We start from the raw sequence: 12934 nt of genomic DNA on the forward strand, positions 1-12934 counted from the left end.
CTTGTTATTTTTTCCCCATTAAATACTACAACTTTTTCCCCCTCCAGAAATACAAAACACAAGTACAAGGAGAAAACAAATGTACTTTAAGAACACTCAATCTTCATTTATCCTGACCCCAGAACTATTTCTCAGGATCAAAGAATAGATCCCTGTTTAAAAAGGAGTTTCTCACAGCAAGTGGTCAAACTACCCTGCTGTTTCCAACTAAGCCATGGGCAGGGATGGCAGAGAAGCACATGAAAGAAGGAAGTAGAATTTATCTGGCAATGAAGTCCATGGCTATAACTAATAGGAACATCAGATCCTGGGCAGGAAGAAGCCCCTCAAGCCCTATATCAGATTGAACTTGTTTGAAGGACACATTGTGTTCCTTTAATTTGTTAGACAAATGGAATCTTATTTTTTACATTTTAACTTTTTCAACATCATTTTCATAGCCATTCATCTAATTTTTACCCCACAACATGCCTTTAAAATAAATAACTGCAGCAAAAATGTTCAACACTATTTTTTACAGATAATAAAACTGAGGCCTGAGGATTAACTAATGTATCCAAGTGTACATAACCTATAAGCATATCACAATTCCATTAAAATGTTTTGTCTCTTGGGCACAGTGGCTAACCTTTATCTCCCCTAGAAAGAAAATACAATTAAAAGTAGCTGACATTTATACAGCACTTTAAATTTTACAAAGTAGTTAACATGTCATATGATCCTCATAGCAACCCTATTTGTTTGGTGGTGTCATCATCCCCATTTTAGAGATGAGGAAACTGATGCTTCTCAAGGCAAATGACCACTTTGGATCAAACAGTGAGCAAGTGCCTGAGGCATGATGCAGATGGAGGCCTTGATAAATTCCGGCTCCACAATAATATTCTTCCCAATAGATGTCCAAGTTAAAACAGGTGGCAAACCTTTCAGAGCTACGGCTAGATACATATCAATGAAACCTGCCAACCAATTTGTACCTTATTTTTGATGATTTTCTGTATTCTCTCTTACTCAGAATAGAATACAAAACAATATACCACTCTATTAAGACACAATGCTAATTTTTGATTTCAGTTTCAAAGGCAAGGATAGTTATTGGACATCAAATGTATTGCTCAACCAATTTTCTTTTTCTTTTTAAATAAACACTTATTCCTTTTTTGAAATTCCTACCATTACTCACCATCTCCTGCCAATGCTAGTATAGCTCTGGTCCTTGTCTGCTTCCCCTCTGTGTTTTTATTAGAGCAGGACTGGGAACAGGCTGACCACTCTGCCCACTCACTAACCACACAGTCCATTCGGCAGGGTATTTCACAAGCCATCCGTTCTGGAGGAGGAGGCGCCAGACAGAGATTGCCTGATACTTCTTCTCCTGCAAACAACCAGATCAAGAAAAGTCACTTATGGGACAATCTGAGATAAGGTCATAGACGGAGTGTTTTTCCTTAAGTCTGCCTTGTACAACTTAATATTGATTCCATAGTACCAAAGCTTATGACAGGCAAGAACCAATATCTTCAGCACTTTTCAACTACTTGTGTTATGAAAATATGACATGAAATCATTTAATATTTAGTAACCCACAGAAAACAAAACAAAGCTAATTTCTTCCCAGAATATTTTGAATATAGCATAGTAAGAGATGGACAAATACTGTCTGGGCTGGGCTATAACATTGACAACACATATTTCCCAGAAGAACAAGAAACCATGGTTGGTCACTAGTCTGAAAAGCAAATTTCTGCTGATTCTGTAGTTCTGGCTTCACTTGTAAAATTTTCACAGACATTTCTCTGCAGAGAATTTTCTTTTCAAATTGTGTGCACCTTGAACAAGATGTTCACAAGATCTCACAAGATGCGTATTTCATGTTTTTTTATTTTCTGAATTTACAACATCAAAATATGGAGGTGAAACTATGACTAAAAATACATAGCATTCCAAATTAACTTGTCAAAAATCATATTAATGTACCAATGAAATTTCTACTTCAGCTTTAAGTTAGTCAGTACTCTGTGTGTACTAGCCACACCACCACCAAGACTTATTCATTCCAACGTATGGGGGAAATGTATTCAAAATATTAAGGAAGAATATCTGACCACTCTCTCCATCCAGTGACATAATACAAAATAATAATTCACAAATTCAGTAATACCCCATCATCTTATGAGGTTTTTCAGTGACCATGATTCTTGTGGAAATTTGAAATCCACATATCATTTTAAACTAGCATGAGCATATTTTCTAAACCACTATGAGAGAAAGACAACCAGATTGATCTGTTGGGGTTTTCAGTCTGGTGTCCATAAACTTAAAAAAAATTAATAGGTATTTTTCAATATAATTGGTTTTATTTTTAATTTATATACTTTATTTATAAAAAAAGATTTAAAACTCCCAGATATAAAGATAGAGAAATAGATAGACGATGGGTGGATGAGTAGATGGATTAGGGGTTCTTAACTTTGTGTCTATAAACTTTTTAAAAATTTGATAATTATATTTCAATATAGTTGGTTTTCTTTGGAATGCAATGTATTTTATTTTATCCTGAAAAAGAATCTGGCTTCACCAGACTGCCTCGACACACACAAAAAAGTTAAGAACCTCTATTCAGAGAGACAAAAAACATCCAATAAATGAGGATAGATAGGTGAGAGATGATAGATAAGTTGATGATCAATGATGATTATTATGGAGATAGACAGACAGACTGATGACAGACATACAAACACCTTCTTTTGGAAATCTGGATCATGATGTCCGCTATTAGAATGCAAGAACTATATTCCACCTGATTCATCAAATCTACCCCTTTTTTCATCTACTGAAGCTATAAACTAGGTTCACAGTATCCTCATATGAGTGCATAGGAGGAAGGTGAAAAATGACCATTTAATATAGTTTGAGACCAAGGAAAGAAATACATAACCATCATTACAGAAAAACAGCTTTTCCATTCTGACTTTACACTGATGGGAATGTTCTCTGTCACCAGCATTCTCAAACACAAAAAAATAACTGGGGAGATGGATCTCTCTCCCTCTCTTTTCTTTCTTCCTTCTTTTCTTCCTTCCTTTCTTTATTTCTTCCTTTCCTTTTTTTTTTTTTTTTGAGGAAGTAAATAAAACAAGCCGACAGCTAGTGAGTCTGTCTTAAGTAGATGATAGTGCAGTGGTAATATCTGCATTCATATTTCTAAATGAGGCCAGGCTCATTGCCCTTGAGGTACAAATAAAACTTTTCAAGCATATTATGAGAAGTAATAGAGATTCTAGCAGATAATCAAGCCACAAGACCATTTTCAAAGCATTTTTTTCCTTCTCACTCTATTCTCAGGATGTGTTTCTATTATGTTAGGACTCAGAATTCACACAGAAAAAGAAAAACAAACATGCAGGACTGCAGATAGTGCTATGGTACCCACAACCAGGGTGGCCCAGGAAAGTCGTTCATTTATGTTTAGTTATACGGGATTGAGGACATGCAGTAGTTAGGAGTCAAGACCCATTAGTTCTAGTTCCAGCTGTTGCACTAACCAGCTGTGTGACCTTGGACAAGTGCTTTCTATTCTCAATAAGATCATTACCCAAGTATTTCTTTTAAGTCACTCTGTTAGAGACTGAAGATACAAAGATGAAATAAGATGCAGACCCTTCCCTCAAAAAAGCTTAGGATATATCTCACATCTGAACTGCCTCTTCAGCCTCCTCCTTAACTAATGATTTTTCACTGAGGGTGGATACTCTTTTCCCTAATTTCCTCTACCTTCCAGCTGACATATAATATATATGGATGTGTGTGTGTGTATATAAATATATATATATATATATATATATATATATATATATATATATATATATATATATATATATATATATATATATATATATATAGTTTTCCTCTATTAGAATGTAAGCTCCTTGAAGAGAGGAAGTACCTTGTTTGGTTATATTTGTGTCCTCAGTCCTTAGTACCGTACCTGGAACAGAGTTAGTACTAAATAGTTCTCTATGTCACATTAATTTTTATATCCTTCACTGTAGCTGACACACACTAAGCAGCTCAGATGTTACTTGCATTGGATTTAACATCTCCAGATTTCAGGATGTACATCTCTAAAATTAAAGTTTTGAATCATATGATGTTTAAGGTCTATTTTAGTTCTAGCAGTCTATATTATATAATTGGGGAGGCTGGGTATGGAACAGAGTTGTAACTATGGTGGGGACCTGCATCCACTAGGTGTCCTTCCTCACCTTCCTAGCTCTGCCTCAATCAGGGTTCTTCCCTCCAGTAGCCTTCCTTCTCATCAGGGAAGAAACTTTGCAATGCCCAGGGTATGCACTCTAGATATACACTCCAGGTAAGTTCCCACTGTCATCTATTCTAGGTGAAATTATTGCTAGCTATGGCTCTAAAATATGGAAGATATTTTGGTGGGAATACCAAAACCAGCTGTCACAATAATCCATTTCCAATCAAAATCTATATAAGCCACTGTCATACTCTCAAATTGTATCCTCATTTGTATCCATGACTTACACATAGCACGGCCTTTATTACCAATTAAACAAGAGCTAACTCAAGTTTATTTTTAAAATTCAGATATCATTAATATTGTTATTCTCACTATTTAATTATGTGACCAAAACTTGTAAAGATCACTTAATTAAGTAAGGAGGTAAGATTTTCAACGGTAGAGGGAATGATTATATTGATAAAAATGGATGTGAATATGTAAAGTTTTATGACGAGATGAATGATGGAACTTTTGGGCTACTACTATGCGTGAGGCACTATGGATAATTCAAATGTGTGTGTGTGTATACATACATATATGCATATATGTATAAAACATAAAACGTGGTGTTTCATGGTGATATACAAGGATCCATACAGGCAGGGAGATTTTGGTGACATATTTCAAGCAGAAAGGAGAAGTGGGAAGTAGAAAGGCATAAACCATGCTTCAGAGATAAGAAGTAACCATTGGATCACTGAAAAAGGCTTATAGAGGGAGGGAGCACCAGTAGATTAAGGAGGGTCAGCATAGTTTAACTTCCTACTCAAAAGGCAATTATCCTTCATGTTCATCCTTTGTTTATATACCCAATATTTCTTTCTCAAATGGGTTAACATATGTAAAGTGCTTTGCAAACTTTAAAAAGCTATATAAATATTAGCTATCATCTTTTTGCATGTTATTTTCCATAATAGAATTTAAGTTAATTGTAAGGAGCATTTTATTTATTCTTGTATCCCTGGTACCAAATACTGTGCTTGCCAAATAGTAAGTAGTTAATAAAAAGTCAGTGTAGTATAGCAGAAAAAAAAAGCCCTTGGTCTGAAATCAGAGGGTTTGGGTTCAAATCCCACCTCTACCATTTATCATTTATTTGACAATAAGCAAGTTACTTCATCTTGCTGGGACTTATTTGGGGGAGATTAAGGTAGAGAGATTCTAAGAACTTATTCAGGTCTAGCTATATGATCCATAAGAACTGAATGGATTGTAATTCAAAAGTACATTTGGGATAAACCATAAACAGTCTTGATTTCTGGGTTTTGATGTATTTTTATATACAAGAATTTTGAAATCCTTCACATTTCACTAGATCTAAATTTAACAAGTATTTCCCCCTATCATACTGTGAGTGCCTTGGAAATTCACATCATTTGCTAGATTCTAATTTTTAAAACATTATTTAAACTGCCTCTCAACTGATATACCTATTTTTTTTTATAATTGAATTTATTTATTTAACTTTTAACATTCATTTTCACAAAATTTTGGGTTACAAATTTTCTCCCCTTTTATCCCCTCCCCCCCCAAACACCAAGCATTCTAATTGTCCCTATCACCAATCTGCTCTCTCTTCTATCATCCCTCTCTGCCCTTGTCTCTGTCTTCTCTTTTGTCCTGTAGGGCCAGATAGCTTTCTATACCCCTTTACCTGTATTTCTTATTTCCTAGCGGCAAGAACATTACTCAACAGTTGATACTAACACTTTGAGTTCCAACTTCTTTACCTCCCTCCCTCTCCACCCCTTCCCTTTGGAAGGCAAGCAATTCAATATAGGCCAAATCTGTGTAGTTTTGCAAATGACTTCCATAATAGTTGTGTTGTATAGGACTAACTATATTTCCCTCCATCCTATCCTGTCCCCCATTACTTCTATTCTCTTTTGATCCTATCCCTCCCCATGAGTGTTGACCTTGAATTGCACTCTCCTCCCCATGCCCTCCCTTCTATCATCCCCCCCACCCTGCTTGTCCCCTTATCCCCCACTTTCCTGTATTGTGAGATAGATTTTCATACCAAAATGAATGTGCATTTTATTCTTTCCTTTAGTGGAATGTGATGAGAGTAGACTTCATGTTTTTCTCTCACTTCCCCTCTTTATCCCTCCACTAATGAGTCTTTTGCTTGCCTCTTTTATGAGAGATAATTTGCCCCATTCAATTTCTCCCTTTCTCCTCCCAATATATTTCTCTCTCACTGCTTGATTTCATTTTTTTTTAAGATATGATCCCATCCTCTTCAATTCACTCTGTGCACTCTGTCTCTATGTATGTGTGCGTGTGTGCATGTGTGTGTGTGTAATCCCACCCAGTACCCAGATACTGAAATGTTTCAAGAGTTACAAATATTGTTTTTCCATGTAGGAATGTACACAGTTCAACTTTAGTAAGTCCCTTATGACTTCTCCTTGCTGTTCACCTTTTCATGGTTCTCTTCATTCTTGTGTTTGAAAGTCAAATTTTCTTTTCAGCTCTGGTCTTTTCATCAAGAATGCTTGAAAATCCTCTATTTCACTGAAAGACCAATTTTTCCCCTTAAGTATTATACTCAGTTTTGCTGGGTAGGTGATTCTTGGCTTTAGTCCTAGTTCCTTTGACTTCTGGAATATCCTATTCCATGCCCTTCGATCCCTTAATGTAGAGGCTGCTAGATCTTGTGTTATCCTGATTGTATTTCCACAATACTTGAATTGTTTCTTTCTAGCTGCTTGCAATATTTTCTCCTTGACCTGGGAATTCTGGAATTTGGCCACAATGTTCCTAGGAGTTTCTCTTTTTGGATCTCTTTCAGGCAGTGTTCTGTGGATTCCGTGAATATTTATTTTGCCCTCTGGTTCTAGAATCTCAGGGCAGTTTTCCTTGATAATTTCATGAAAGATGATGTCTAGGCTCTTCTTTTGATCATGGCTTTCAGGTAGTCCCACAATTTTTAAATTGTCTCTCCTAGATCTATTTTCCAGGTCAGTTGTTTTTTCCAATGAGATATTTCACATTATCTTCCATTTTTCCATTCTTCTTGCTTTGTTCTGTGATTTCTTGCTTTCTCATAAAGTCCTTAGCCTCCATCTGTGCCATTCTAATTTTGAAAGAACTATTTTCTTCAGTGAGCTTTTGAATCTCCTTTTCCATTTGGCTAATTCTGCTTTTGAAAGCATTCTTCTCCTCATTGGCTTTTTGAACCTCTTTTGCCAATTGAGTTAGGCTAGTTTTCAAGGTGTTATTTTCTTCAGCATTTTTTTGGGTCTCCTTTAGCAGGGAGCTGATCTGCTGTTCATGCTTTGACTTCATGTCTCTCATTTCTCTTCCCAGCTTTTCCTCTACCTCTCTAACTTGATTTTCAAAATTCTTTTTGAGCTCTTCCATGGCCTGAGCCCATTGGGTGGGCTGGGACACAGAAGCCTTGATTTCTGTGTCTTTGCCTGATGGTAAGCATTGTTCTTCCTCATCAGAAAGGAAGGGAGGAAATGCCTGTTCCCCAAGAAAGTAACCTTCTATAGTCTTATTTCTTTTCCCTTTTCTGGGCATTTTCCCAGCCAGTGACTTGACCTCTGAATATTTTCCTCACACCCACCTCACCTCCTGATCCTCCCAGCCAGCGTTTGGGGTCTGAGATTCAAATGCTGCTTCCAGCCTTAGGGCTTTTGGCGGGGGCAGGGCTGCTATTCAGTATGAGATTAAGTTTCTGTGCTGAGGTAGGGGCAGGGCCGGCTCAGGGGCTCAGTTCCCTCAGGGGGTTTATGCACAGACCTTCCACAATGGATTCAGGCTCCTGCCCACTTGGGGAGCCCCAGTCTGCAGCTGCCTCTCAGCTTCTACCTCCCGGGGGGGCCTGAGTTATGGGGGCACCCCACTCCCCTCTCGACCCACCAAAGAGACTCTCTCACCGCCCCCCGTCACCTGTGGGTGGAGGGACTTGTGCGGCCGCTGGATATGCCGTCCCTGAAGCCTGCCTGGATCTGTTTCTCTTGGTGCCGCGGCCGTGGCCTCGGCAGGTCTGGGCTGGGCTCCGCATCTGCAGCGCGATGGACCTTTTGCGAGAGGTTTGCAGGTCCCTCTGTGGGTGGAGGGACCCACGTGGCCGCTGGAGATCCCGTCCCTGAAGCCTGCTCGGATCTTTTCCTCTCGGTGCCGCGGCCACGGCAGGGCTGCACTCAGCTCCCAGTCCCAGTGCCCAGTCCGCAGTGTGAAGGACCCCCCGTGAGAGGTTTGCAGGTCTCTCCGGAACAGAAATCTCCCTCGCTCCAATGTTCCGTGGCCTCTGGGTGCAGAATTCGCCATGAGTTACTTCCCTGTAGCCGTTCTATGGGTTGTGGGTTTGGAGCTATGTGTCTATACCTATTTCTTTTATGTAATTAAATGTCAAAAGTTTTACTAAAGCTTTGACAGCTTGTCCACACTAGTTAACCTGGAATCTCAGACATATAAACTAGGATATATTTAAGGCTACCACTTTAACAGTCATAACAGGAGAGAACAAGTGATACTGATCAGAGGATAACAAGAGGATCATCTAAAATAGAGGTTCATAAGCTTTGGAGGGTCATGGATGCTTTTATACCTTGGTGAAGTCTATTGGCCCCTTCTCAAAATAATGTTTTAAATGCCTAAGACAAAATATGTTGGATTACAAAGGGGAAAAAGTTATCAACACATTTTTAAAATTCAAGTTGATGAATCTCAGGCTAAGAAGCATAAAAAGAAACCTAGATATATATGTTATATGGAGAAGTCATGACCAAGAGTAGCTTTGAGAATATCTCCCACTCTGTAGTACAATACCCCATTGAGATGACTGATAATATTACCTCGATGAGGTATGAACAAGTAACTTGCTCAAGGTGAAAATATTAAAGGATGAAGTTTTTGTAGATATCCCCCTATGTAAGGTATATGTATTTCCATTAATATTACATTAAGATTGAGTCATAATCTCTGAAGATCTGAGTTGTACCCTTAGACTTCATCCTATAAAAGGGGTAGGAAATCTTTGGTGAAGTTGAATATAAGAGCCAAGCATGTCAGCTGAGCTGAGTACACTCATCTAATAGGCCCAGATTTGGAGGGCTGAAATCTGAATATCTGTGAGGTCCTTTGGAAAAAGTCTGAGCCCCTAAGATGTCAGCTCAGGAAGAGGAAATGGTAAAATCTTTTAATTGTAGTGTTAATAGAACATGAATGGCAATAACAGGCCCTGAGATGACAGATATGTAAAGGTAATAGCAAAGCATAAGCTAATTATTAGGCAGTAGAGCCATATATCTCTAACTTGGAAAGTGATTAGAGAGAAAGCTGGTACAGTAGAAGAGGTTCATAGACAATTCTTGGGGAGAGGAGAGAATTTCCTAGGCAACTCATACCTCCAAGTCAACACCAAGTTCCTACACCCAACCACTTGAAGAGAAGAGAAATATATCCTTGTACCCAGAGCAGGAAGAACATTAAAGGATTGGGCCATAATACGGAAAAGAAAACTGGGACCTTGCCTTCTACCACTACTATGAATTATGTAGATCAGATGGGTTAAACTCAACAGGCTAGCAATATGTAGCCAGCAAAACTTCTAAGTGTGGCAGAATTGGGAAATATTTAACAAAATAAATAAAAATACAATAAAATGTAGACAGTATTAATTCATGGTTTTCTAAGTTAATGTGTGGCTAACAAGGATCATTACTATTTGAGTTTGACACCCCTGGTATAAACTCTGAAGGTCTGATGAAAAAGAAGACTTGACACTCCTGCAGCCCCAAGCACAGTTACTTGTTGGCTCAGGAGTAAGGACTCTTTCTCACGTCTGTAGAGATCTAGATACCAATTGCATTATGATATTCCCAGGGGAACCTTGAAAGATTAAACTCAGTTCATTTAAAGCCTAGAACTAGGGATTGTGAGACACAAGCTACACATACATAGGGAATCCTTGCTTTGAGTTTTATACAAGAAAACCAATTATTATCACCTTACAAGGCTAGGTTACACTGAAGGTCTGGCTATCTACTTAGGATAAATTTGGTGGACAATGTCATTAATTTAATATAAAAGATTAGTCCAAAACATTCAGTTCAATCAAATTCAACAAATTGTTTCTCCTATAGTGGGGTACGTGGTTGGAATGAGGATTATTAACTTCTTGTTATATTCTCGGTACTGTGTTAAATGCTTTACAAATATTATCTCATTTGGGGATGCCCGTCAGTTGGGGAATAGGTGAATAAATTGTGGTATACGAATGTAATGGAATACTATTGTGCTATAAGAAATGATGAACAGGAAGACTTCAGAGAGGCCTGGAAAGATTTAAAAGAACTGATGTTGAGTGAAAGGAGCAGAACCAGGAGAAATTTGTGCACAGCAACGACCACAATGTGTAAGAGTCTTTTCTGGTAGACTTTAAATTTCATTGCAATGCAAGGACTTAAAAAAACTCCCAGTGGTCTTTTAAGGCAAAATGCCTTCCACATCCAGAGAAAGAACTGTGGAATTAAATCATAGAATGTAGCAGATCATTTTCTTTTGTATTACGTTTTGGTCTGTTATATGATTTCTTCCATTCATTTTAATTCTTCTACACAGAATGACCATAATGAAAGTGTATTTAATAGGAATGTATGTGTAGAACCTATATAAAATTGTATGCCATCTCAGGGAGGGAGGAGGGAGGGAGAGGAAAAAAATTTAAGTTATATCATAGTGATTATAGAACACTGAAAATAAATAAAATTAATTTAAAAATTTAGAAAAAAAATTATCTCATTTGATCCTGAAAACAACCATGGGATACAGGCGTTTCACACTTGTGTATACTGAGGTAGAAGGAAATTAAGGGACTTGCTCAAAGTCACACAGAGAATAAAGATCTGAATTTGAATTTGAACTCACATCTCCTTGATTCTAAGCCTCACTCTCCATTGCACCACAGTTCATGTAAGACAAGCCTGCAAATGACTTTAATACAAGTCAGAATGTGAGTAAATGCACAGGAAGGGTCAAGTAGTGAGGCATGAGAGATTCTAGGAAGCATGGAACATTTCCATCTGGAAGGAAAAGGGAAAGCGTCAGGAAGGAGGTGAAAACTGAATTGAGCCTTCCTGGGTGAACAGAAAGATATCAAAAGGTACAAAGGAGAGAAGAATCTATTCCTGACAAGGGAACAGGATGTGAAAATACACTGAGGAAAGTAAAGACCAGATGAGACCAGGGAATGGCAAGTAACGTACATTGGCTAGAGTACAGAGAATACGAAGGTGAGCAAACTAGAAGAAAATGACCCTTTTGTGAGGGCCACAAATGGAAGACAAAGGAATTTTGCTTTAATCATCAGGTATTTAATCATTGGAGGTACTAGTGATCTTTGAACCGCTGAGTGATAGGACCAGAAATCTGCAGTAGGAAGCTTACTCTAGCAGCATTGTAAAGGATTTGAGAAGGGAGAGACTGGAGGCAGAGAAGTCAAAGGTTCAGCTGGGACCAGAATGATCTCATTTCGTTGTCAGCATTAGAAGACTCTTCTTCACTTTGCTTGCAAAGCTAAATCAAAGATCATCTATACTTCTGAATTCTCATTCATTCCTCCTTCCTGGAAATCCTTCATCCTCCAAAGACGCTAACACTGAAATCTTAGACAAAGATGGGAAAATATGCAGAATATAAGATTCTACATTTAAAATATCCCCAGCAAATTATAACTTTATGCATAATAAAAAATAACATATTTCAGATGGAAATGCAATTCATGTTTCAAGAAGTTTTTAAGAAACTATTTTCAATTTCAATAAGGCCTTGACAAACCAAGGACGAACTAAATGTTCTATCGTAAGATAACACTTGTTTGTTGTGATTTATGTGGGAGTTGCGATTCTTGTGGCACAGGAACTAAAGCATTAATTCTTTTTTGTTGAGTAGTTTTATAAACCTAAGGATTAAAACATAACAGGATACATAATCCAAGGTCGGTGATAACTCAATTTACACTGTTCACCATTATTCTGGTTAGATCTACTAAGATTCCTTTTGTGGGACTAAAGCATAACTGACTATTTGTGGAACTCCTACTCTTTACATCACATGTGCCAGTTTCATTTAACGAAAACATTCTTCTAATTTATGTAACATTGTCAAAGTCCAGAGTTAATCTTAATAAATTATGTTTGCCAACTATTGTTTCTCAAATTTCTCTTGTATAATTGGACAACACCATTTAACAAGTGTAACAAATAATTTTGTAGGAGATAATATTTTCCAAGGCTTGAAGCAATCATCTGACTTTAACATCTGGCTTTCAAATCTGTATAAATATCAGAACCATGAGCTTTCTATGAAAAACATGTTAGATATTGTTATTTGTACTGCTTACAGCACATTAAATTCACGTAGGGCCATTTTCTTTATATTTTCCTCTGCTTTTGATGATCTATATTTTAATTCTAATATCTTATCTTTATACTGAAATAAGAAAACCCTTAACATCTGCTTTTCTGAAGAGATCGTAAGAATCCTGCTTCCCCACTCCTTTCCCCCAAAAAGAAAGAAGAAATAAGAAAAGAAAGTCCCAATAACTGTGACACAGGTTTAAAAGCAACTTTGAGTTTGGTAATTATAGGAAATTCAAATTACCTTGCTTCA

General features: G+C 37.5%; 1 protein-coding gene across 2 annotated transcripts in view; it reads right to left on the reverse strand.

Annotated features, from left to right (window-relative positions):
• THSD7B (thrombospondin type 1 domain containing 7B) overlaps positions 1 to 12934 on the reverse strand; it is a 1192820-nt gene that overhangs the window by 594711 nt on the left and 585175 nt on the right. For both annotated transcript variants that reach the window (XM_072613204.1, XM_072613205.1), the window contains one exon: positions 1184 to 1375. In XM_072613204.1, the coding sequence (XP_072469305.1) occupies positions 1184 to 1375 (192 nt within the window). The remainder of the gene's footprint in view (positions 1 to 1183; positions 1376 to 12934) is intronic.

This window comes from Notamacropus eugenii, chromosome 5, assembly GCF_028372415.1.
Source record: "Notamacropus eugenii isolate mMacEug1 chromosome 5, mMacEug1.pri_v2, whole genome shotgun sequence".
NCBI lineage: Eukaryota > Metazoa > Chordata > Mammalia > Diprotodontia > Macropodidae > Notamacropus > Notamacropus eugenii.